Source organism: Cherax quadricarinatus, chromosome 12, assembly GCF_038502225.1.
Source record: "Cherax quadricarinatus isolate ZL_2023a chromosome 12, ASM3850222v1, whole genome shotgun sequence".
NCBI classification, from domain to species: domain Eukaryota; kingdom Metazoa; phylum Arthropoda; class Malacostraca; order Decapoda; family Parastacidae; genus Cherax; species Cherax quadricarinatus.
Window position 1 is genome coordinate 54,972,155 of NC_091303.1, and position 27,987 is coordinate 55,000,141.

General features: G+C 47.1%; 1 protein-coding gene across 2 annotated transcripts in view; it reads right to left on the reverse strand.

Moving 5' to 3' along the window:
• LOC128686688 (potassium channel subfamily K member 18) overlaps positions 1-27,987 on the reverse strand; it is a 239,535-nt gene that overhangs the window by 205,165 nt on the left and 6,383 nt on the right. For both annotated transcript variants that reach the window (XM_070084356.1, XM_053773719.2), the window contains exon 2: positions 7,060-7,659. In XM_070084356.1, coding sequence (XP_069940457.1) covers positions 7,060-7,200 — 141 coding nt within the window. In that variant the 5' untranslated portion in view covers positions 7,201-7,659. The remainder of the gene's footprint in view (positions 1-7,059; positions 7,660-27,987) is intronic.

Here is a 27,987-nt window from a genome sequence, read left to right on the forward strand (position 1 = left end):
TACAATGTTTCAGCAACCAGGTAGACAGGTACAATGTTTCAGCAACAAGGTGGACAGGTAAAATGTTTCAGCAACCAGGTAGACAGGTACAATGTTTCAGCAACAAGGTGGACAGGTACAATGTTTCAGCAACAAGGTGGACAGGTACAATGTTTCAGCAACAAGGTAGACAGGTACAATGTTTCAGCAACAAGGTGGACAGGTACAATGTTTCAGCAACCAGGTAGACAGGTACAATGTTTCAGCAACCAGGTAGACAGGTACAATGTTTCAGCAACAAGGTGGACAGGTACAATGTTTCAGCAACAAGGTAGACAGGTACAATGTTTCAGCAACAAGGTAGACAGGTACAATGTTTCAGCAACAAGGTGGACAGGTACACTGTTTCAGCAACAAGGTGGACAGGTACAATGTTTCAGCAACAAGGTGGACAGGTACAATGTTTCAGCAACCAGGTAGACAGGTACAATGTTTCAGCAACAAGGTAGACAGGTACACAATGTTTCAGCAACAAGATGGACAGGTACACTGTTTCAGCAACAAGGTGGACAGGTACAATGTTTCAGCAACAAGGTGGACAGGTACAATGTTTCAGCAACCAGGTAGACAGGTACAATGTTTCAGCAACAAGGTAGACAGGTACAATGTTTCAGCAACAAGGTGGACAGGTACAATGTTTCAGCAACCAGGTAGACAGGTACAATGTTTCAGCAACCAGGTAGACAGGTACAATGTTTCAGCAACAAGGTAGACAGGTACAATGTTTCAGCAACAAAGTGGACAGGTACAATGTTTCAGCAACAAGGTAGACAGGTACAATGTTTCAGCAACAAGGTGGTCAGGTACAATGTTTCAGCAACAAGGTGGACAGGTACAATGTTTCAGCAACAAGGTAGACAGGTACAATGTTTCAGCAACAAGGTGGTCAGGTACAATGTTTCAGCAACAAGGTGGACAGGTACAATGTTTCAGCAACAAGGTAGACAGGTACAATGTTTCAGCAACAAGGTAGACAGGTACACAATGTTTCAGCAACAAGGTAGACAGGTACACAATGTTTCAGCAACAAGGTAGACAGGTACAATGTTTCAGCAACAAGGTGGAAAGGTACAATGTTTCAGCAACAAGGTGGACAGGTACAATGTTTCAGCAACAAGGTAGGCAGGTACAATGTTTCAGCAACAAGGTGGACAGGTACAATGTTTCAGCAACAAGGTAGACAGGTACAATGTTTCAGCAACAAGGTAGACAGGTACAATGTTTCAGCAACAAGGTGGACAGGTACAATGTTTCAGCAACAAGGTGGACAGGTACAATGTTTCAGCAACCAGGTAGACAGGTACAATGTTTCAGCAACAAGGTAGACAGGTACAATGTTTCAGCAACAAGGTGGACAGGTACAATGTTTCAGCAACCAGGTAGACAGGTACAATGTTTCAGCAATCAGGTAGACAAGTACAATGTTTCAGCAACAAGGTAGACAGGTACAATGTTTCAGCAACAAGGTGGACAGGTACAATGTTTCAGCAACAAGGTAGACAGGTACAATGTTTCAGCAACAAGGTGGACAGGTACAATGTTTCAGCAACAAGGTGGTCAGGTACAATGTTTCAGCAACAAGGTAGACAGGTACAATGTTTCAGCAACAAGGTAGACAGGTACAATGTTTCAGCAACCAGGTAGACAGGTACAATGTTTCAGCAACCAGGTAGACAGGTACAATGTTTCAGCAACAAGGTGGACAGGTACAATGTTTCAGCAACAAGGTGGTCAGGTACAATGTTTCAGCAACAAGGTAGACAGGTACAATGTTTCAGCAACAAGGTAGACAGGTACAATGTTTCAGCAACAAGGTAGACAGGTACAATGTTTCAGCAACAAGGGGACAGGTACAATGTTTCAGCAACAAGGTGGACAGGTACACAATGTTTCAGCAACAAGGTGGACAGGTACAATGTTTCAGCAACAAGGTGGTCAGGTACAATGTTTCAGCAACAAGGTAGACAGGTACAATGTTTCAGCAACAAGGTAGACAGGTACAATGTTTCAGCAACAAGGGGACAGGTGAATATCAAAATGGTATACAATACCGACAGGTTGTTAGGTAAGACACATAGGCAACAGTTAGGCAACTTTATTCCGAAACGTTTCGCCTACACAGTAGGCTTCTTCAGTCGAATACAGAAAGTAGGCAGGAACAGTAGAGATGTGAAGACGATGTAATCAGTCCATCACCCTTGAAGTCGTAGAATTTTGAGGTTGTCAGTCCCTCAGCCTGGAGAAGTTCAGTTCCATAGTCAGGAACTATCTGAAGATCAAGCGACATTTTGATGTTCATCTTGTCAGACACTGCAGCACATGGCCTCTTGGTACAGAAAACACCTTGGACAACCCTTTCAAGTGAGAACTGTTGGATCTGAGAGGGACCTGACCTCTCAGTGGCTACATTCTCACTACTACTACTACTCTGCACCTCTCCTTCCGACAGTATTTAAGTCTCCGCACTGTCGCTTGATCTTCAGATAGTTCCTAACTATGGAACTGAACTTCTCCAGGCTGAGGGACTGACAACCTCAAATTCTACGACTTCAAGGGTGATGGACTGATTACATCGTCTTCACATCTCTACTGTTCCTGCCTACTTTCTGTATTCGACTGAAGAAGCCTACTGTGTAGGCGAAACGTTTCGGAATAAAGTTGCCTAACTGTTGCCTATGTGTCTTACCTACCAAGGGGACAGGTACAATGTTTCAGCAACAAGGTGGACAGGTACAATGTTTCAGCAACAAGGTGGACAGGTACACAATGTTTCAGCAATAAGGTGGACAGGTACACAATGTTTCAGCAACAAGGTGGACAGGTACACAATGTTTCAGCAACAAGGTGGACAGGTACAATGTTTCAGCAACAAGGTGGACAGGTACAATGTTTCAGCAACAAGGTGGACAGGTACAATGTTTCAGCAACAAGGTGGACAGGTACACAATGTTTCAGCAATAAGGTGGACAGGTACACAATGTTTCAGCAACAAGGTGGACAGGTACACAATGTTTCAGCAACAAGGTAGACAGGTACACAATGTTTCAGCAACAAGGTAGACAGTTACAATGTTTCAGCAACAGGGTAGACAGGTACAATGTTTCAGCAACCAGGTAGACAGGTACAATGTTTCAGCAACCAGGTAGACAGTTACAATGTTTCAGCAACCAGGTAGACAGGTACAATGTTTCAGCAACAAGGTACAATGTTTCAGCAACAGGTACACAATGTTTCAGCAACAAGGTGGACAGGTACAATGTTTCAGCAACCAGGTAGACAGGTACAATGTTTCAGCAACCAGGTAGACAGGTACAATGTTTCAGCAACCAGGTAGACAGGTACAATGTTTCAGCAACAAGGTAGACAGGTACAATGTTTCAGCAACAAGGTGGACAGGTACAATGTTTCAGCAACAAGGTAGACAGGTAGACAGGTACAATGTTTCAGCAACAAGGTAGACAGGTACAATGTTTCAGCAACCAGGTAGACAGGTACAATGTTTCAGCAACCAGGTAGACAGGTACAATGTTTCAGCAACCAGGTAGACAGGTACAATGTTTCAGCAACCAGGTAGACAGGTACAATGTTTCAGCAACCAGGTAGACAGGTACAATGTTTCAGCAACAAGCTGGACAGGTACAATGTTTCAGCAACAAGGTAGACAGGTGCAATGTTTCAGAAACAAGGTAGACAGGTACAATGTTTCAGCAACCAGGTAGACAGGTACAATGTTTCAGCAACCAGGTAGACAGGTACAATGTTTCAGCAACCAGGTGGACAGGTACAATGTTTCAGCAACCAGGTAGACAGGTACAATGTTTCAGCAACCAGGTAGACAGGTACAATGTTTCAGCAACCAGGTAGACAGGTACAATGTTTCAGCAACCAGGTGGACACAACTGGAAGTTGAAAACTCAGATGAGTATTCATAGAATTGTTAGGAAGTGGAGCAAGTTGGAGAGTGAAGTAATGGAAGCAGGATCCATACATAGCTTTAAGAAGAGATATGATAAGGCATATGTAGCAGGGAGAGAGTGGACCTTGTAGCGACCAGCGAAGAGGCTGGGCCAGGAGCTGCCATTTGACCCCTGCAATCATATAGGTGAGTAAACACACACAATAAATTAAATATTATATTCATTATAAGACGGAGAGCCTATAAATTGGGCAAAGTTGAGGGTAAAGGAAATTTTGAGATAAAATCATGAACTGGAGAAGTTGGATTACAAAACATTGTGTGTAGTGAACGAGCTGTGAGGAATTACATAATAATCAAACAAATATTATTGCAATAACTAAAAACCTAGTTAAATTTTAGTATTTCAGATTTGCTTACTTCCACCTAATATATTTGTAACTAAAAATTATGGTTAAAGAACCGTAAGAGTAAAACTTAGTAATTCTACTGTAGCTGACATAAACTGAAGCAGTGAATATAATATGAAAATTAATACCTTTCAGTATAGAAAATAGGCAGATGCCATTGTTTACCTATATAAAAGATTATATAACAGGAGACCTGGAAGTTAGGAGATGCTTGAAAAATTTAGTCAAATTTTTGTTGAGATTAAATAAAGGGTGGAATTGGTTGTTGACTGAGCTTACAGACTATCGTGGATGCACATCTGAGTGAACCGTTCGCCAAGTATGTATTATAAATCCTTCCGTGGTCGTTCCAGGTGTAGCCACAGAAGTGGTCGTAAAGGACATGGTTCCAGAAACAACCAGTACCCTCCTCAAGCTTCGGATTCTGGAAGATCCGAGAGCCCATGTCAAAACATCCCGTTGTGACAGCAAGTGATGGAGTGTTCCATCCCTGTTAAGAATTCCTTTGACACATTATTCACTCTAGAGGAAATATGCCTCATTGATGACGTTGTTTCACACGTTTTTGACAAAGACGTTTTTGGGAATGTGATCGAAAATACCTTCTCTGATGACGACTCACCTTCTTGTTTGCATGTCCATTCCAGTGCAACAATAGATCCACTAGTAGAAGCTTCTGTGTTCAATGTGCCCGTTCGTATGTTCATGGACTCTGGTCTAGCCTGTTTATGGATAAGCAGTTACGTTGTGTCCTTCTAGCAGAACCAGGGAGTGGCTGGTTCTAGTCTGCTTGTCAGAGATCAGACTTCCCTCACCTTCTCCGTCTTGTTTTATACCAGATTAATTTCTCTGGTGATCTACTGGCATTAGCATCGATGCGAGATCTACATGTAGTGTTTGATCCTTACCAATGGAATGCCCAAATTAATAGTATGATCGTGCCATTCTGGGGCTACCAGCTTGGATCCAAGATCTGCCATACTGCTAAAGAGTAGGAAGTTCGGATTAAGTCTTTACAGACTTGTGCATTGTCAAATAATAGGCAGGCAGGCACTAGTAAAACGGCTTCATCAAGCCGTTACGGCTTGATAAAGCTCCTGGAGAGCGAAACGTTGCCACAATAAAATGTCAGAGTAGTTGCACTTTTGTCCCCTTACCTAATATATTGTCGGCAATTCTACCAATATTAATACAGTAAAACTGTTGCTCCTGTCTGGAATCCAGTCCCTACAACCTCGTGCTCGTTGAATGGTGTTTCCATCGGCACAGGTGTCAGAGAAACCTCAGACAAACTTGGAGACTGAGACTGTCACTGCGATGGCTACTCGTCCAAGTAGTAGTTCCTCCACTGGCGACGCCTTGTGGGAAAACACTACTTGAAATAGTAATACTTTTTCTTGTTGATGTCACAGACGGTTTATTATGCAGAAAATTCGGAGTGCGGAAATTAGGAGAAGGTGTGGAGTTAATAAAAGTATTAGAGGGCTGAAGAGGGGTTGTTGATGTGGTTTGGTCATTTAGAGAGAATGGATCAAAGTAGAATGACATGGAGAGCATTTAATTCTGTAGGAGAAGGAAGGCGGGGTAGGAGTCGTCCTCGAAAAGGTTGGAAGGAAGGGGTAAGGGAGGTTTCGTGGGCGAGGGGCTTGGACTTCCAGCAGGCGTGCATGAGCGTGTTAGATAGGAGTGAATGGAGACGAATGGTATTGGAGACCTGACGATCTGTTGGAGTGTGAGCAGGGTAATATTTAGTGAAGGGATTCAGGGAAACCGGTTATTTTCATATAGTCGGACTTGAGTCCTGGAAATGGGAAGTACAATGCCTGCACTGTAAAGGAGGGGTTTGGGATATTGGCAGTTTGGAGGGATATGTTGTGTATCTTTGTACGTATATGCTTCTAAACTGTTGTGTTCTGAGCACCTCTGCAAAAACAGTGATAATGTGTGTGTGTGGTGAAAGTGTTGAATGATGATGAAAGTATTTTTTTTGGGGGGGATTTTCTTTCTTTTTTGGTCACCTTGCCTCGGTGGGAGACGGCCGACTTGTTGAATATATATATATATATATATATATATATATATATATATATATATATATATATATATATATATATATATATATATATATATATATATATATATATATATATATTATATATATATATATATATATATATATATATATATATATATATATATATATATATATATATATATATATATATGTTGCTGGACAAGAATGTTATGGCCGCCCTGTACAATAATTCTGCATGCGCTGAGGTGAGAGGCCTGGGTACAGCGTCTCTCTCTCTCTCTCTCTCTCTCTCTCTCTCTCTCTCTCTCTCTCTCTCTCTCTCTCTATCTGAGACCACACCCTTCAAAGAATCAGTTATTCACTAACTCAGCCTAACACGAAAACATGTAAGTTGACTTTAATATCAACCATAAGTATTCAGATTTAAGCTTTCTTTATCACTGGAATTTGGAAAAATATTTTTCCTTTGGTTTGGTTCCTTGTCATCGCCTAGTATGATGACATGACTCTAGACTGGCAGGGGCTGAGTGTATAATCCAATAATGCAATTCAGTAATTTTCTTATGATAGAGGGAGTTTTTCCTAAGGAAGCGGTTATGTTAGAGTTGTACCCGTCTAGTATAGGTCAGTAGTGCTTCTGTTTTAAGAATATTACTCACCTGTGTAAAGAGGAAAGCTATGAGGCGGCGACACAGGTCTTTGAGGAAGTGCTTGAGGGTGGATGTAGCAGGTCTGTGAGTGCCACGTCTCTGTGCTTGCTGATGACGGTCATACATCAGCCTCGCTAATGCTGTCTGCATGCTGCTGCCTCACCTCACATTCCTGTAGGAATGCTTATCACCAACATCATGATTCGCTCCTCATGACTGTCATACTCACGGCCCATATCACTGGGCAGAGGATAATTTCCAGCACTTTCACTGAAGTGCCCACACTGGTTGAACCCGTTATGAACTACTAAACGGTGTCAAGATAGTTCTCTAAGTATTTCAGTATTTCATATCGTAATTGAATAGTTTCTTACCACTGGTTACCATTCTGCATGCCGTCACCAGTTTCATTTCGAAAAAAAATAAGAAATAACCGTAGAGGTTATGCAGAGCCTTGGGCAATGTGAGGCCGTCACGTTCGTTCCAAGGAGATGATAGATCCAATTCCTTAGATCAAAAGTCCCTCCCTTGAGGGAACACTTATCAGACATCATCTTAATATTGCCATTTATCTATACAAAGATGTGTACCATTTTCAGTACCTATTTTCTATTTTAACACAAAAGAAAAGAAACGAAATCCCAGACGTTAATTATATTTGTCAAGACGAAAATAATTTATGCAGTATCAAAGTCACAAGTGACAAGGTTCTCTAACAGTTATGAAGACTGATGTCAAGTAACTCAATGGAGCCTGATAAACTGCTTTCAAGGGCTCTAAAGGAATTTAATGAGGTACTTAGTAAAACATTAGTTAGTCTCCTCAACACTTCACTACAAACAAGTATCATACAAGTATCTACAAAGCGAGAGATGAGTCCTTATCTTTAAATTATAGATTAATCATGACTCACGAAATCTTAATGACACTATTGCAAGCAAACTATACCACGGGCGGGGCTTGAACCCGCGGTTAGAGAGTCGTAAAACTCCAGACCTACTCGTTATCCACTGGGCCACTGGCTAACACGTCGGTCTGGAGTTTTATGACTAACCACGAGTTCAATCCCCGCCCGTAGTATGGTTTATAGATTAATCAGCCTAACGTCAACTGCGGGAAAATTGATGGAATTATTAGCTGATGATGCAATCTGAAGCCACCTTGAAAGATATAATTTAATCAAGGAACCTCAGCACTGCTTTACAAAGGAACTTTTTGCTGTGAGAATTCAGTAATCTTTTTCACTAAGGTATTCGAGGAGCTAGATCAAGATAATGTGATTTTGTATATAAGGACTTCAGTAAGGTTTTTAATAAAGTTTCTGCTAAATAGATTGATTGAGAAAGAAGAGGTATATTGAACTGGAGTGGAAATTGCCTCCTGGGTCGAGGCTGACAGATAGTCAACACAGTCTGCATTAACGAGGAGAAATCGAAAAGAGGATGTGTTACGAGTGGTGTTCTACAGGGGTTAGTGTTGGGATCCTTGTTGTTCACAATCTACGTAAACCTCATAAATGAGGGAATAAATAGCGATATGTAAGATTGCCGATACCACTAATATAGGTCATTAAATAATTTCTGATGTGGACACTAGAAGGCTGCCGGATAACCTGGACAGGTTAATGTTGTTATCGGAGAAGTGGCAGAAGCCTGTCAATGCAGAAAAAACCGAAGTTTCTAATTCTAAGAAAAGGAAATAACTTTGGGACTTATAAGCTCAGTAATATAGATCATAGAGTGAATGTCAAAAAAGTTGTAGGAGTTTTGGTTATCAGAAATTTAAAGCCAAGACAACAGAACATAACTATTCACAATAAAACGAACATAAGTCTTGGTTTCATATCTAGAAGTATGAATAAACGTCCGCAGTCTATACTTCAATTTTAAACATCTTTGAATAGACATCATTTAGATTACGCTGCTCAGTTCTGGTAACCATATTACAGAATGGACAAAATATTCTCGGAACTAAACAGAGAAAGAGGACGGAACTGATTCCATATGTAATTGCATTCTTTTACAAAGGTGTAAAATTAAGAGAGATGTAAACTGTATTGAAATGTTGAAAATTTCTAAAAAACACAAAACTCACAGCAATAAAATCAGTAGAGAGGAATATAAACCATACCACGGGCGGGTATGGAACTCGTGGCGAGCGAGTAGCCCTGGCTTGGTTTTACGACTCATTCGCCACGAGTTCAATCCCCGCCAATGGTATGGTTTGGAGGAATATACATTTAGAAAAGACGCTGGGAAGTAATGGTTTAATAAAATTTGTGAAGCATTAAATATTGGATGATTACATGAGTGTAAGAGTGAATGAGAAGTGGACCTGCCTGACCTGCAGGCCAGTACATGAGTGTAAGAGCGGATGAGAAGTGGACCTGCCTGACCTGCAGGCCAGTACATGAGTGTAAGAGCGGATGAGAAGTGGACCTGCCTGACCTGCAGGCCAGTACATGAGTGTAAGAGCGGATGAGAAGTGGACCTGCCTGACCTGCAGGCCAGTACATGAGTGTAAGAGCGGATGAGAAGTGGACCTGCCTGACCTGCAGGCCAGTACATGAGTGTAAGAGCGGATGAGAAGTGGACCTGCCTGACCTGCAGGCCAGTACATGAGTGTAAGAGTGGATGAGAAGTGGACCTGCCTGACCTGCAGGCCAGTACATGAGTGTAAGAGCGGATGAGAAGTGGACCTGCCTGACCTGCAGGCCAGTACATGAGTGTAAGAGCGGATGAGAAGTGGACCTGCCTGACCTGCAGGCCAGTACATGAGTGTAAGAGCGGATGAGAAGTGGACCTGCCTGACCTGCAGCGCAGTACATGAGTGTAAGAGCGGATGAGAAGTGGACTGACCTGAGTAAGAGCGGATGTGCCTGAAGAGCGGATGAGAAGTGGACCTGCCTGACCTGCAGGCCAGTACATGAGTGTAAGAGCGGATGAGAAGTGGACCTGCCTGACCTGCAGGCCAGTACAGTACATGAGTGTGAAGAGCGGATGAGAAGTGGACCTGCCTGACCTGCAGGCCAGTACATGAGTGTAAGAGCGGATGAGAAGTGGACCTGCCTGACCTGCAGGCCAGTACATGAGTGTAAGAGTGGATGAGAAGTGGACCTGCCTGACCTGCAGGCCAGTACATGAGTGTAAGAGCGGATGAGAAGTGGACCTGCCTGACCTGCAGGCCAGTACATGAGTGTAAGAGCGGATGAGAAGTGGACCTGCCTGACCTGCAGGCCAGTACATGAGTGTAAGAGCGGATGAGAAGTGGACCTGCCTGACCTGCAGGCCAGTACATGAGTGTAAGAGCGGATGAGAAGTGGACCTGCCTGACCTGCAGACCAGTACATGAGTGTAAGAGCGGATGAGAAGTGGACCTGCCTGACCTGCAGGCCAGTACATGAGTGTAAGAGCGGATGAGAAGTGGACCTGCCTGACCTGCAGGCCAGTACATGAGTGTAAGAGCGGATGAGAAGTGGACCTGCCTGACCTGCAGGCCAGTACATGAGTGTAAGAGCGGATGAGAAGTGGACCTGCCTGACCTGCAGGCCAGTACATGAGTGTAAGAGCGGATGAGAAGTGGACCTGCCTGACCTGCAGACCAGTACATGAGTGTAAGAGCGGATGAGAAGTGGACCTGCCTGACCTGCAGACCAGTACATGAGTGTAAGAGCGGATGAGAAGTGGACCTGCCTGACCTGCAGGCCAGTACATGAGTGTAAGAGCGGATGAGAAGTGGACCTGCCTGACCTGCAGACCAGTACATGAGTGTAAGAGCGGATGAGAAGTGGACCTGCCTGACCTGCAGACCAGTACATGAGTGTAAGAGCGGATGAGAAGTGGACCTGCCTGACCTGCAGGCCAGTACATGAGTGTAAGAGCGGATGAGAAGTGGACCTGCCTGACCTGCAGACCAGTACATGAGTGTAAGAGCGGATGAGAAGTGGACCTGCCTGACCTGCACACCAGTACATGAGTGTAAGAGCGGATGAGAAGTGGACCTGCCTGACCTGCAGACCAGTACATGAGTGTAAGAGCGGATGAGAAGTGGACCTGCCTGACCTGCAGGCCAGTACATGAGTGTAAGAGCGGATGAGAAGTGGACCTGCCTGACCTGCAGACCAGTACATGAGTGTAAGAGCGGATGAGAAGTGGACCTGCCTGACCTGCAGACCAGTACATGAGTGTAAGAGCGGATGAGAAGTGGACCTGCCTGACCTGCAGACCAGTACATGAGTGTAAGAGCGGATGAGAAGTGGACCTGCCTGACCTGCAGACCAGTACATGAGTGTAAGAGCGGATGAGAAGTGGACCTGCCTGACCTGCAGACCAGTACATGAGTGTAAGAGCGGATGAGAAGTGGACCTGCCTGACCTGCAGGCCAGTACATGAGTGTAAGAGCGGATGAGAAGTGGACCTGCCTGACCTGCAGGCCAGTACATGAGTGTAAGAGCGGATGAGAAGTGGACCTGCCTGACCTGCAGGCCAGTACATGAGTGTAAGAGCGGATGAGAAGTGGACCTGCCTGACCTGCAGGCCAGTACATGAGTGTAAGAGCGGATGAGAAGTGGACCTGCCTGACCTGCAGACCAGTACATGAGTGTAAGAGCGGATGAGAAGTGGACCTGCCTGACCTGCAGACCAGTACATGAGTGTAAGAGCGGATGAGAAGTGGACCTGCCTGACCTGCAGGCCAGTACATGAGTGTAAGAGCGGATGAGAAATGGACCTGCCTGACCTGCAGACCAGTACATGAGTGTAAGAGCGGATAAGAAGTGGACCTGCCTGACCTGCAGACCAGTACATGAGTGTAAGAGCGAATGAGAAGTGGACCTGCCTGACCTGCAGGCCAGTACATGAGTGTAAGAGCGGATAGAAGTGGACCTGCCTGACCTGCAGACCAGTACATGAGTGTAAGGGCGGATGAGAAGTGGACCTGCCTGACCTGCAGACCAGTACATGAGTGTAAGAGCGGATAAGAAGTGGACCTGCCTGACCTGCAGACCAGTACATGAGTGTAAGAGCGAATGAGTTGTGGACCTGCCTGACCTGCAGACCAGTACATGAGTGTAAGAGCGAATGAGAAGTGGACCTGCCTGACTTGCAGACCAGTACATGAGTGTAAGAGCGAATGAGAAGTGGACCTGCCTGACCTGCAGGCCAGTACATGAGTGTAAGAGCGGATGAGAAGTGGACCTGCCTGACCTGCAGACCAGTACATGAGTGTAAGAGCGAATGAGAAGTGGACCTGCCTGACCTGCAGGCCAGTACATGAGTGTAAGAGCGGATGAGAAGTGGACCTGCCTGACCTGCAGACCAGTACATGAGTGTAAGAGCGGATGAGAAGTGGACCTGCCTGACCTGCAGGCCAGTACATGAGTGTAAGAGCGGATGAGAAGTGGACCTGCCTGACCTGCAGACCAGTACATGAGTGTAAGAGCGGATGAGAAGTGGACCTGCCTGACCTGCAGACCAGTACATGAGTGTAAGAGCGAATGAGAAGTGGACCTGCCTGACCTGCAGGCCAGTACATGAGTGTAAGAGCGAATGAGAAGTGGACCTGCCTGACCTGCAGGCCAGTACATGAGTGTAAGAGCGAATGAGAAGTGGACCTGCCTGCCCTGCAGACCAGTACATGAGTGTAAGAGCGAATGAGAAGTGGACCTGCCTGACCTGCAGGCCAGTACATGAGTGTAAGAGCGGATGAGAAGTGGACCTGCCTGACCTGCAGACCAGTACATGAGTGTAAGAGCGGATGAGAAGTGGACGTGCCTGACCTGCAGACCAGTACATGAGTGTAAGGGTGGATGAGAACTGGACCTGCGTGACCTGCAGACCAGTACATGAGTGTAAGGGCGGATAAGAAGTGGACCTGCCTGACCTGCAGACCAGTACATGAGTGTAAGAGCGGATGAGAAGTGGACCTGCCTGACCTGCAGGTCAGTACATGAGTGTAAGAGCGGATGAGAAGTGGACCTGCCTGACCTGCAGGTCAGTACATGAGTGTAAGAGCGGATGAGAAGTGGACCTGCCTGACCTGCAGGTCAGTACATGAGTGTAAGAGCGGATGAGAAGTGGACCTGCCTGACCTGCAGACCAGTACATGAGTGTAAGAGCGGATGAGAAGTGGACCTGCCTGACCTGCAGGTCAGTACATGAGTGTAAGAGCGGATGAGAAGTGGACCTGCCTGACCTGCAGACCAGTACATGAGTGTAAGAGCGGATGAGAAGTGGACCTGCCTGACCTGCAGACCAGTACATGAGTGTAAGAGCGGATGAGAAGTGGACCTGCCTGACCTGCAGGCCAGTACATGAGTGTAAGAGCGGATGAGAAGTGGACCTGCCTGACCTGCAGGCCAGTACATGAGTGTAAGAGCGGATGAGAAGTGGACCTGCCTGACCTGCAGGCCAGTACATGAGTGTAAGAGCGGATGAGAAGTGGACCTGCCTGACCTGCAGGCCAGTACATGAGTGTAAGAGCGGATGAGAAGTGGACCTGCCTGACCTGCAGGCCAGTACATGAGTGTAAGAGCGGATGAGAAGTGGACCTGCCTGACCTGCAGGCCAGTACATGAGTGTAAGAGCGGATGAGAAGTGGACCTGCCTGACCTGCAGGCCAGTACATGAGTGTAAGAGCGGATGAGAAGTGGACCTGCCTGACCTGCAGACCAGTACATGAGTGTAAGAGCGGATGAGAAGTGGACCTGCCTGACCTGCAGGCCAGTACATGAGTGTAAGAGCGGATGAGAAGTGGACCTGCCTGACCTGCAGACCAGTACATGAGTGTAAGAGTGAATGAGAAGTGGACCTCCCTGACCTGCAGACCAGTACATGAGTGTAAGAGTGAATGAGAAGTGGACCTCCCTGACCTGCAGGTCAGTACATGAGTGTAAGAGCAGATGAGAAGTGGACCTGCCTGACCTTCAGGCCAGTACATGAGTGTAAGAGCGGATGAGAAGTGGACCTGCCTGACCTGCAGACCAGTACATGAGTGTAAGAGCGGATGAGAAGTGGACCTGCCTGACCTGCAGGCCAGTACATGAGTGTAAGAGTGGATGAGAAGTGGACCTGCCTGACCTGCAGACCAGTACATGAGTGTAAGCCAGTACATGAGCGGATGAGAAGTGGACCTGCCTGACCTGCCGACCAGTACATGAGTGTAAGAGCGGATGAGAAGTGGACCTGCCTGACCTGCAGACCAGTACATGAGTGTAAGAGCGGATGAGAAGTGGACCTGCCTGACCTGCAGACCAGTACATGAGTGTAAGAGCGGATGAGAAGTGGACCTGCCTGACCTGCAGGTCAGTACATGAGTGTAAGAGCGGATGAGAAGTGGACCTGCCTGACCTGCAGACCAGTACATGAGTGTAAGAGCGGATGAGAAGTGGACCTGCCTGACCTGCAGGCCAGTACATGAGTGTAAGAGCGGATGAGAAGTGGACCTGCCTGACCTGCAGGCCAGTACATGAGTGTAAGAGCGGATGAGAAGTGGACCTGCCTGACCTGCAGGCCAGTACATGAGTGTAAGAGTGAATGAGAAGTGGACCTGCCTGACCTGCAGGCCAGTACATGAGTGTAAGAGCGAATGAGAAGTGGACCTGCCTGACCTGCAGGCCAGTACATGAGTGTAAGAGCGGATGAGAAGTGGACCTGCCTGACCTGCAGGCCAGTACATGAGTGTAAGAGCGGATGAGAAGTAGACCTGCCTGACCTGCAGGCCAGTACATGAGTGTAAGAGCGGATGAGAAGTGGACCTGCCTGACCTGCAGACCAGTACATGAGTGTAAGAGCGGATGAGAAGTGGACCTGCCTGACCTGCAGGCCAGTACATGAATGTAAGAGCGAATGAGAAGTGGACCTGCCTGACCTGCAGGCCAGTACATGAGTGTAAGAGCGGATGAGAAGTGGACCTGCCTGACCTGCAGGCCAGTACATGAGTGTAAGAGCGAATGAGAAGTGGACCTGCCTGACCTGCAGGCCAGTACATGAGTGTAAGAGCGAATGAGAAGTGGACCTGCCTGACCTGCAGGCCAGTACATGAGTGTAAGAGCGGATGAGAAGTGGACCTGCCTGACCTGCAGGCCAGTACATGAGTGTAAGAGTGAATGAGAAGTGGACCTGCCTGACCTGCAGGCCAGTACATGAGTGTAAGAGCGAATGAGAAGTGGACCTGCCTGACCTGCAGGCCAGTACATGAGTGTAAGAGCGGATGAGAAGTGGACCTGCCTGACCTGCAGGTCAGTACATGAGTGTAAGAGCGAATGAGAAGTGGACCTGCCTGACCTGCAGACCAGTACATGAGTGTAAGAGCGGATGAGAAGTGGACCTGCCTGACCTGCAGACCAGTACATGAGTGTAAGAGCGGATGAGAAGTGGACCTGCCTGACCTGCAGGCCAGTACATGAGTATAAGGGCGGATGAGAAGTGGACCTGCCTGACCTGCAGGCCAGTACATGAGTGTAAGAGCGGATGAGAAGTGGACCTGCCTGACCTGCAGGCCAGTACATGAGTGTAAGGGCGGATAAGAAGTGGACCTGCCTGACCTGCAGGCCAGTACATGAGTGTAAGGGCGGATGAGAAGTGGACCTGCCTGACCTGCAGGCCAGTACATGAGTGTAAGGGCGGATGAGAAGTGGACCTGCCTGACCTGCAGGCCAGTACATGAGTGTAAGAGCGGATGAGAAGTGGACCTGCCTGACCTGCAGACCAGTACATGAGTGTAAGAGCGGATAAGAAGTGGACCTGCCTGACCTGCAGACCAGTACATGAGTGTAAGGGCGGATGAGAAGTGGACCTGCCTGACCTGCAGGCCAGTACATGAGTGTAAGAGCGGATGAGAAGTGGACCTGCCTGACCTGCAGACCAGTACATGAGTGTAAGAGCGAATGAGAAGTGGACCTGCCTGACCTGCAGACCAGTACATGAGTGTAAGAGCGAATGAGAAATGGACCTGCCTGACCTGCAGGCCAGTACATGAGTGTAAGAGCGAATGAGAAGTGGGCCTGCCTGACCTGCAGGCCAGTACATGAGTGTAAGAGCGAATGAGAAGTGGACCTGCCTGACCTGCAGACCAGTACATGAGTGCAAGAGCGAATGAGAAGTGGACCTGCCTGACCTGCAGGCCAGTACATGAGTGTAAGAGCGGATGAGAAGTGGACCTGCCTGACCTGCAGACCAGTACATGAGTGTAAGGGCGGATGAGAAGTGGACCTGCCTGACCTGCAGACCAGTACATGAGTGTAAGAGCGGATGAGAAGTGGACCTGCCTGACCTGCAGACCAGTACATGAGTGTAAGGGCGGATAAGAAGTGGACCTGCCTGACCTGCAGACCAGTACATGAGTGTAAGAGCAGATGAGAAGTGGACCTGCCTGACCTGCAGGTCAGTACATGAGTATAAGAGCGGATGAGAAGTGGACCTGCCTGACCTGCAGACCAGTACATGAGTGTAAGAGCGGATGAGAAGTGGACCTGCCTGACCTGCAGGCCAGTACATGAGTGTAAGAGCGAATGAGAAGTGGACCTGCCTGACCTGCAGGCCAGTACATGAGTGTAAGAGCGGATGAGAAGTGGACCTGCCTGACCTGCAGACCAGTACATGAGTGTAAGAGCGGATGAGAAGTGGACCTGCCTGACCTGCAGACCAGTACATGAGTGTAAGAGCGAATGAGAAGTGGACCTGCCTGACCTGCAGACCAGTACATGAGTGTAAGAGCGAATGAGAAGTGGACCTGCCTGACCTGCAGACCAGTACATGAGTGTAAGAGCGAATGAGAAATGGACCTGCCTGACCTGCAGGCCAGTACATGAGTGTAAGAGCGAATGAGAAGTGGACCTGCCTGACCTGCAGGCCAGTACATGAGTGTAAGAGCGGATGAGAAGTGGACCTGCCTGACCTGCAGACCAGTACATGAGTGTAAGAGCGGATGAGAAGTGGACCTGCCTGACCTGCAGACCAGTACATGAGTGTAAGAGCGGATGAGAAGTGGACCTGCCTGACCTGCAGGCCAGTACATGAGTGTAAGAGCGGATGAGAAATGGACCTGCCTGACCTGCAGACCAGTACATGAGTGTAAGAGCGAATGAGAAGTGGACCTGCCTGACCTGCAGACCAGTACATGAGTGTAAGGGCGGATGAGAAGTGGACCTGCCTGACCTGCAGACCAGTACATGAGTGTAAGAGCGGATGAGAAGTGGACCTGCCTGACCTGCAGACCAGTACATGAGTGTAAGGGCGGATGAGAAGTGGACCTGCCTGACCTGCAGACCAGTACATGAGTGTGAGAGCAGATGAGAAGTGGACCTGCCTGACCTGCAGGTCAGTACATGAGTATAAGAGCGGATGAGAAGTGGACCTGCCTGACCTGCAGACCAGTACATGAGTGTAAGAGCGGATGAGAAGTGGACCTGCCTGACCTGCAGGCCAGTACATGAGTGTAAGAGCGAATGAGAAGTGGACCTGCCTGACCTGCAGGCCAGTACATGAGTGTAAGAGCGGATGAGAAGTGGACCTGCCTGACCTGCAGACCAGTACATGAGTGTAAGAGCGGATGAGAAGTGGACCTGCCTGACCTGCAGACCAGTACATGAGTGTAAGAGCGGATAAGAAGTGGACATGCCTGACCTGCAGACCAGTACATGAGTGTAAGAGCGAATGAGAAGTAGACCTGCCTGACCTGCAGGCCAGTACATGAGTGTAAGAGCGGATAGAAGTGGACCTGCCTGACCTGCAGACCAGTACATGAGTGTAAGAGCGGATGAGAAGTGGACCTGCCTGACCTGCACACCAGTACATGAGTGTAAGAGCGGATGAGAAGTGGACCTGCCTGACCTGCAGACCAGTACATGAGTGTAAGAGCGGATAAGAAGTGGACCTGCCTGACCTGCAGACCAGTACATGAGTGTAAGGGCGGATGAGAAGTGGACCTGCCTGACCTGCAGGCCAGTACATGAGTGTAAGGACGGATAGGAAGTGGACCTGCCTGACCTGCAGGCCAGTACATGAGTGTAAGAGCGGATAAGAAGTGGACCTGCCTGACCTGCAGGCCAGTACATGAGTGTAAGAGCGGATGAGAAGTGGACCTGCCTGACCTGCACACCAGTACATGAGTGTAAGAGCGGATGAGAAGTGGACCTGCCTGATCTGCAGACCAGTACATGAGTGTAAGAGCGGATAAGAAGTGGACCTGCCTGACCTGCAGACCAGTACATGAGTGTAAGGGCGGATGAGAAGTGGACCTGCCTGACCTGCAGGCCAGTACATGAGTGTAAGGACGGATAGGAAGTGGACCTGCCTGACCTGCAGGCCAGTACATGAGTGTAAGAGCGCATAAGAAGTGGACCTGCCTGACCTGCAGGCCAGTACATGAGTGTAAGGGCGGATGAGAAGTGGACCTGCCTGACCTGCAGGCCAGTACATAAGGCAGATCCTTATCAAAACGACCCCTACTCAAAGCAACCCAAGAATATCCTCCCGTACCCAATGACACCAATCAAACCCAGCCCCTCCCACTCATATATTTGTCAAATCTCTTCTTAAAGCTACCCAAGGTCCTAGGCTCTATCACCCCACTGGGAAGACTGTTCCACGCATCCAGAACTCTGTTAGAAAACCAGTACTTACCTATGTCCTTTGTAAATCTAAATTTAACAAACTTAAATCCATTATTTCTGGTTCTTTCCTGGTTCAACACACTCAGGAGATTCCTTACACAGTAAATCATTTTAGTCATTCTTCTCTGTATGTTCTCTAATGAGTCTATATCCATCCTGTAATAAGGAGACCAAAACTGAGCAGCATAATCTAAATGAGGCCTCACTAGTGATGTATAGAGCTGTAAAATAACTTTTGGACTTCTGTTACTTATATTTTGAAATAAATCCAAGTAATCTGTTGGCCTTGTTGCGCACACTACGGCACTGCTGTCTTGGCTTCAGGTTTCTGCTTACCATGACAACACTAGTCGTGGTAACTGTCACAAGACAACACTAGTCGTGGTAACTGTCACAAGACAACACTAGTCGTGGTAACTGTCACAAGACAACACTAGTCGTGGTAACTGCCACAAGACAACACTAGTCGTGGTAACTGTCACAAGACAACACTAGTCGTGGTAACTGTCACAATACAACACTGGTCGCGGTAAGTGTCACAAGACAACACTAGTCGTGGTAACTGTCACAAGACAACACTAGTCGTGGTAACTGTCACAATACAACACTGGTCGCGGTAAGTGTCACAAGACAACACTAGTGGTAACTGTCACAAGACAACACTGGTTGTGGTAACTGTCACAAGACGACACTGGTCGTGGTAACTGTCGCAAGACAACACTAGTCGTGGTAACTGTCACAAGACAACACTGGTCGTGGTAACTGTCACAAGACAACACTGGTTGTGGTAACTGCCACAAGACAACACTGGTCGTGGTAACTGTCACAAGACAACACTGGTCGTGGTAACTATCGCAAGACAACACTAGTCGTGGTAACTGTCACAATACAACACTGGTCGCGGTAAGTGTCACAAGACAACACTAGTCGTGGTAACTGTCACAGTACAACACTGGTCGCGGTGTCACAAGACAACACTAGTCGTGGTAACTGTCACAATACAACACTGGTCGCGGTAAGTGTCACAAGACAACACTGGTCGTGGTAACTGTCACAATACAACACTGGTCGCGGTAAGTGTCACAATACAACACTGGTCGGGGTAACTGTCACAATAAAACACTGGTCGCGGTAAGTGTCACAAGACAACACTGGTCGTGGTAACTGTCACAGCACAACACTGGTCGCGGTAAGTGTCACAATACAACACTAGTCGTGGTAACTGTCACAAGACAACACTGGTCATGGTAAGTGTCACAAGACAACACTGGTCATGGTAAGTGTCACAAGACAACACTGGTCATGGTAACTGTCACAATACAACACTAGTCGTGGTAACTGTCACAGGACAACACTGGTAGTGGTGTCACAAGACAACACTGGTCATGGTAAGTGTCACAAGACAACACTGGTCGCGGTGTCACAATACAACACTAGTCGTGGTAACTGTCACAAGACAACACTGGTCGTGGTAACTGTCACAAGACAACACTGGTCGCGGTAAGTGTCACAAGACAACACTGGTCGTGGTAACTGTCACAGTACAACACTGGTCGCGGTAAGTGTCACAATACAACACTGGCCGCGGTAAGTGTCACAAGACAACACTGGTCGTGGTAAGTGTCATAAGACAACACTGGTCATGGTAAGTGTCACAAGACAACACTGGTCGTGGTAAGTGTCATAAGACAACACTGGTCATGGTAAGTGTCACAAGACAACACTGGTCATGGTAAGTGTCACAAGACAACACTGGTCGCGGTGTCACAATACAACACTAGTCGTGGTAACTGTCACAAGACAACACTGCTCGTGGTAAGTGTCATAAGACAACACTGGTCATGGTAAGTGTCACAAGACAACACTGGTCGCGGTGTCACAATACAACAATGGTCGTGGTAACTGTCACAAGACAACACTGATCATGGTAAGTGTCACAAGACAACACTGCTCGCGGTGTCACAATACAACAATGGTCGTGGTAACTGTCACAAGACAACACTGATCATGGTAAGTGTCACAAGACAACACTGGTCGCGGTATCACAACAAAACACTAGTCGTGGTAACTGTCAAAAGACAACACTGGTCGTGGTAACTGAAACAAGACAACACTGGTCGTGGTGTCACAAGACAACACTGGTCATGGTAAGTGTCACAAGACAACACTGGTCATGGTAAGTGTCATAAGACAACACTGGTCATGGTAAGTGTCACAAGACAACACTGGTCGTGGTGTCACAACACAACACTAGTCGTGGTAACTGTCACAAGACAACACTGGTCCTGGTAACTGTAACAAGACAACACTGGTCGTGGTGTCACAAGACAACACTGGTCATGGTAAGTGTCACAAGACAACACTGGTCATGGTAAGTGTCACAAGACAACACTGGTCGTGGTGTCACAACACAACACTAGTCGTGGTAACTGTCACAAGACAACACTGATCGTGGTAACTGTCACAAGACAACACTAGTCGTGGTAACTGTCACAATAAAACACTAGTCGTGGTAACTGTCACAAGACAACACTGGTCGTGGTAACTGTCACAAGACAACACTAGTCGTGGTAACTGTCACAAGACAACACTGGTCATGGTAAGTGTCACAAGACAACACTGGCCGTGGTGTCACAAGACAACACTAGTCGTGGTAACTGTCACAAGACAACACTGGTCATGGTAACTGTCACAGGACAACACTGGTCATGGTGTCACAAGACAACACTGGTCGTGGTAACTGTCACAAGACAACACTAGTCGTGGTAAGTGTCACAAGACAACACTGGTCGTGGAAACTGTCACAAGACAACACTGGTCGTGGCAACTGTCACAAGACAACGCTGGTCGTGGTAACTGTCACAAGACAACGCTGGTCGTGGTAACTGTCACAAGACAACACTGGTCATGGTAAGTGTCACAAGACAACACTGGCCGTGGTGTCACAAGACAACACTGGTAGTGGTAAGTGTCACAAGACAACACTGGCCGTGGTGTCACAAGACAACACTGGTAGTGGTAAGTGTCACAAGACAACACTGGTTGTTGTGTCACAACACTGACCGTGGTAACTGCCACAAGACAACAATGGTCGTGGAAAGTGTCACTAGACAACACTGGACGTGGAAAGTGTCACAAGACAACACTGGTCGTAGTGTCACAAGACAACACTAGTCGTGGTAAGTGTCACAAGACAACACTGGTTGTGGTAAGTGTCACATGACAACACTGGTCGTGGTGTCCCAAGACAACACTGATCGTAGTAAGTGTCACAAGACAACACTGGTTGTGGTAAGTGCCACAAGACAACACTGGTGGTGGTAAGTGTCACAGGACAACACTGGTTGTGGTGTCACAAGAAAACACTGGTCGTGGTAAGTGTCACAAGACAACACTGGTCGTGCTAACTGTCACAAGACAACACTAGTCGTGGTGTCACAAGAAAACACTGGTCGTGGTAACTGTCACAAGACAACACTGGTCGTGGCAACTGTCACAAGACAACGCTGGTCGTGGTAACTGTCACTAGACAACACTGGTCGTGGTAACTGTCACAAGATAACACTGGCCATGGTAAGTGTCACAAGACAACGCTGGCCGTGGTGTCACAAGACAACACTGGTCGTGGAAACTCTCACAAGACAACACTGGTCATGGTAAGTGTCACAAGACAACACTGGCCGTGGTGTCACAAGACAACACTGGTAGTGGTAACTGTCACAAGACAACACTAGTCATGGTAACTGTCACAAGACAACACTGGTCGTGGAAAGTGTCACAAGACAACACTGGTCGTAGTGTCACAAGACAACACTAGTCGTTGTAAGTGTCACAAGACAACACTGGTTGTGGTAAGTGTCACATGACAACACTGGTTGTGGTGTCCCAAGACAACACTGATCGTAGTAAGTGTCACAAGACAACACTGGTTGTGGTAAGTGTCACAAGACATCACTGGTGGTGGAAAGTGTCACAGCATAACACTGGTCGTGGTAACTGTCACAAGACAACACTAGTCGTGGTGTCACAAGACAACACTGGTCGTGGTAACTATCACAAGACAACACTAGTCGTGGTAAGTGTCACAAGACAACACTGGTCGTGGTAACTGTCACAAGACAACACTGGTCGTGGCAACTGTCACAAGACAACTCTGGTCGTGGTAACTGTCACTAGACAACACTGGTCGTGGTAACTGTCACAAGACAACACTGGCCATGGTAAGTGTCACAAGACAACGCTGGCCGTGGTGTCACAAGACAACACTGGTCGTGGCAACTCTCACAAGACAACACTGGTCATGGTAAGTGTCACAAGACAACCCTGGCCGTGGTGTCACAAGACAACACTGGTAGTGGTAACTGTCACAAGACAACACTAGTCATGGTAACTGTCACAAGACAACACTGGACGTGGTGTCACAAGACAACACTGGTCGTAGTGTCACAAGACAACACTAGTCGTGGTAAGTGTCACAAGACAACACTGGTTGTGGTGTCACATGACAACACTGGTCGTGGTGTCCCAAGACAACACTGATCGTAGTAAGTGTCACAAGACAACACTGGTTGTGGTAAGTGTCACAAGACAACACTGGTGGTGGTAAGTGTCACAGGACAACACTGGTCGTGGTAACTGTCACAAGACAACACTAGTCGTGGTAAGTGTCACAAGACAACACTGGTCGTGGTAACTATCACAAGACAACACTGGTCCTGGCAACTGTCACAAGACAACACTGGTCTTAGTGTCACAAGACAACACTAATCGTGGTAAGTGTCACAAGACAACACTGGTTGTGGTAAGTGTCACATGACAACACTGGTCGTGGTGTCCCAAGACAACACTGATCGTAGTAAGTGTCACAAGACAACACTGGTTGTGGTGTCACAAAACAACACTGGTGGTGGTAAGTGTCACAGAACAACACTGGTTGTGGTGTCACAAGACAACACTGGTCGTGGTAAGTGTCACAAGACAACACTGGTCGTGGTAACTGTCACAAGACAACACTAGTCGTGGTAAGTGTCACAACACTGGTCGTGGTAACTGTCACAAGACAACACTGGTCGTGGCAACTGTCACAAGACAACGCTGGTCGTGGTAACTGTCAAAAGACAACACTGGTCGTGGTAACTGTCACAAGACAACACTGGTCATGGTAAGTATCACAAGACAACACTGGCCGTGGTGTCACAAGACAACACTGGTCGTGGCAACTGTCACAATACAACACTGGTCATGGTAAGTGTCACAAGACAACACTGGCCGTGGTGTCACAAGACAACACTGGTAGTGGTAACTGTCACAAGACATCACTAGTCATGGTAACTGTCCCAAGACATCACTGGTCGTGGTAAGTGTCACAAGACAACACTGGTTGTTGTGTCACAACACTGACCGTGGTAACTGCCACAAGACAATGGTCGTGGAAAGTGTCACAGCACTGGTCATGGTAACTGCCACAGGACAACACTGGACGTGGAAAGTGTCACAAGACAACACTGGTCGTATTGTCACAAGACGACACTAGTCGTGGTAAGTGTCACAAGACAACACTGGTTGTGGTAAGTGTCACATGACAACACTGGTCGTGGTGTCCCAAGACAACACTGATCGTAGTGTCACAAGACAACACTGGTTGTGGTAAGTGTCACAAGACAACACTGGTCGTGATGTCACAGGACAACACTGGTTGTGGTGTCACAAGACAACACTGGTCGTGGTAAGTGTCACAAGACAATGGTTGTGGTAAGTGTCACAAGACAATGGTTGTGGTAAGTGTCACATGACAACACTGGTCGTGGCGTCACATGACAACACTGGTCGTGGCGTCACATGACAACACTGGTCGTGGTGTCACAAGACAATGGTTGTGGTAAGTGTCACAAGACAACACTGGTCGTGGCGTCACAAGACAACACTGGTCGTAGTAAGTGTCACAAGACAACATTGGTGGTGGTGTCACAAGACAACATTGGTGGTGGTGTCACAAGACAACACAGGTTGTGTTAAGTGTAATATACCAGAGAACATTCATCATTTTCACTTATATTTGCGAGGCTGCGCTAGTTCCTCACACATTATTCATTTTGTATCACTCAAACTTAGCTGTATAACTCAAAAGTAGTGAACAGACTGACTGATGTTGTAGTGACCAGGCTTATGCTTGGTTACAAGTACTGGCTGATGTTGTAGTGGCCCGGCTTATGCTTGGTTACAAGTACTGGCTGATGTTGTAGTGGCCCGGCTTATGCTTGGTTACAAGTACTGGCTGATGTTGTAGTGGCCCGGCTTATGCTTGGTTACAAGTACTGGCTGATGTTGTAGTGGCCCGGCTTATGCTTGGTTACAAGTACTGGCTGATGTTGTAGTGGCCCGGCTTATGCTTGGTTACAAGTACTGACTGATGTTGTAGTGACCAGGCTTATGCTTGGTTACAAGTACTGGCTGATGTTGTAGTGGCCCGGCTTATGCTTGGTTACAAGTACTGGCTGATGTTGTAGTGACCAGGCTTATGCTTGGTTACAAGTACTGGCTGATGTTGTAGTGGCCCGGCTTATGCTTGGTTACAAGTACTGGCTGATGTTGTAGTGGCCCGGCTTATGCTTGGTTACAAGTACTGGCTGATGTTGTAGTGGCCAGGCTTATGCTTGGTTACAAGTACTGACTGATGTTGTAGTGGCCAGGCTTATGCTTGGTTACAAGTACTGGCTGATGTTGTAGTGGCCAGGCTTATGCTTGGTTACAAGTACTGACTGATGTTGTAGTGGCCAGGCTTATGCTTGGTTACAAGTACTGGCTGATGTTGTAGTGGCCAGGCTTATGCTTGGTTACAAGTACTGACTGATGTTGTAGTGGCCAGGCTTAGGCTTGGTTACAAGTACTGACTGATGTTGTAGTGACCAGGCTTATGCTTGGTTACAAGTACTGGCTGATGTTGTAGTGGCCAGGCTTAGGCTTGGTTACAAGTACTGGCTGATGTTGTAGTGGCCAGGCTTATGCTTGGTTACAAGTACTGACTGATGTTGTAGTGACCAGGCTTATGCTTGGTTACAAGTACTGGCTGATGTTGTAGTGGCCAGGCTTATGCTTGGTTACAAGTACTGACTGATGTTGTAGTGGCCAGGCTTAGGCTTGGTTACAAGTACTGGCTGATGTTGTAGTGGCCAGGCTTATGCTTGGTTACAAGTACTGGCTGATGTTGTAGTGGCCAGGCTTATGTTTGGTTACAAGTACTGACTGATGTTGTAGTGGCCAGGCTTAAGCTTGGTTACAAGTACTGGCTGATGTTGTAGTGGCCAGGCTTAAGCTTGGTTACAAGTACTGGCTGATGTTGTAGTGGCCAGGCTTAAGCTTGGTTACAAGTACTGGCTGATGTTGTAGTGGCCAGGCTTATGTTTGGTTACAAGTACTGGCTGATGTTGTAGTGGCCAGGCTTATGCTTGGTTACAAGTACTGACTGATGTTGTAGTGACCAGGCTTATGCTTGGTTACAAGTACTGACTGATGTTGTAGTGACCAGGCTTATGCTTGGTTACAAGTACTGACTGATGTTGTAGTGACCAGGCTTATGCTTGGTTACAAGTACTGACTGATGTTGTAGTGGCCAGGCTTAGGCTTGGTTACAAGTACTGACTGATGTTGTAGTGGCCAGGCTTAGGCTTGGTTACAAGTACTGGCTGATGTTGTAGTGGCCAGGCTTAGGCTTGGTTACAAGTACTGGCTGATGTTGTAGTGGCCAGGCTTAGGCTTGGTTACAAGTACTGGCTGATGTTGTAGTGGCCATGCTTATGCTTGGTTACAAGTACTGACTGATGTTGTAGTGACCAGGCTTATGCTTGGTTACAAGTACTGACTGATGTTGTAGTGACCAGGCTTATGCTTGGTTACAAGTACTGACTGATGTTGTAGTGGCCAGGCTTAGGCTTGGTTACAAGTACTGACTGATGTTGTAGTGGCCAGGCTTATGCTTGGTTACAAGTACTGGCTGATGTTGTAGTGGCCAGGCTTATGCTTGGTTACAAGTACTGGCTGATGTTGTAGTGGCCAGGCTTAGGCTTGGTTACAAGTACTGGCTGATGTTGTAGTGGCCATGCTTATGCTTGGTTACAAGTACTGACTGATGTTGTAGTGACCAGGCTTATGCTTGGTTACAAGTACTGACTGATGTTGTAGTGACCAGGCTTATGCTTGGTTACAAGTACTGACTGATGTTGTAGTGGCCAGGCTTATGCTTGGTTACAAGTACTGAGTGATGTTGTAGTGACCAGGCTTGGGCTTGGTTACAAGTACTGAGTGATGTTGTAGTGGCCAGGCTTATGCTTGGTTACAAGTACTGACTGATGTTGTAGTGACCAGGCTTATGCTTGGTTACAAGTACTGACTGATGTTGTAGTGGCCAGGCTTAGGCTTGGTTACAAGTACTGACTGATGTTGTAGTGGCCAGGCTTAGGCTTGGTTACAAATACTGACTGATGTTGTAGTGGCCAGGCTTAGGCTTGGTTACAAGTACTGACTGATGTTGTAGTGACCAGGCTTATGCTTGGTTACAAGTACTGACTGATGTTGTAGTGGCCAGGCTTATGCTTGGTTACAAGTACTGACTGATGTTGTAGTGGCCAGGCTTATGCTTGGTTACAAGTACTGACTGATGTTGTAGTGGCCAGGCTTATGCTTGGTTACAAGTACTGACTGATGTTGTAGTGGCCAGGCTTATGCTTGGTTACAAGTACTGACTGATGTTGTAGTGGCCAGGCTTAGGCTTGGTTACAAGTACTGACTGATGTTGTAGTGGCCAGGCTTATGCTTGGTTACAAGTACTGACTGATGTTGTAGTGGCCAGGCTTAGGCTTGGTTACAAGTACTGACTGATGTTGTAGTGGCCAGGCTTAGGCTTGGTTACAAGTACTGACTGATGTTGTAGTGGCCAGGCTTAGGCTTGGTTACAAGTACTTCTGGCAGTTTGGGAGACACACATATGATGATCAAACTAAATGTAAATTATGTGATCAGGCATATGGTCACTGTCTTGAACACTATGTGCTTAATTGTCCACTTATTGAGGAATACAGAGACAGACAGTATAATAACCTATGTGACATGTCAAGATATCTTATTAATGAAAATAAGATACCAGATATACTAAGCATGTTTCCTAAATTTGCTTGTAACAGATAAGTGAACTATAGATATGTATATATAAATCCATATGTATTCCTGTTAACCCTTTGGGGCCTAGTTCCTAGGCCTTTTGTGTATCCATATTTCCTAAATTTGCTTGTAACAGATAAGTGAACTGTAGATATAAATCGAAATGTATACCT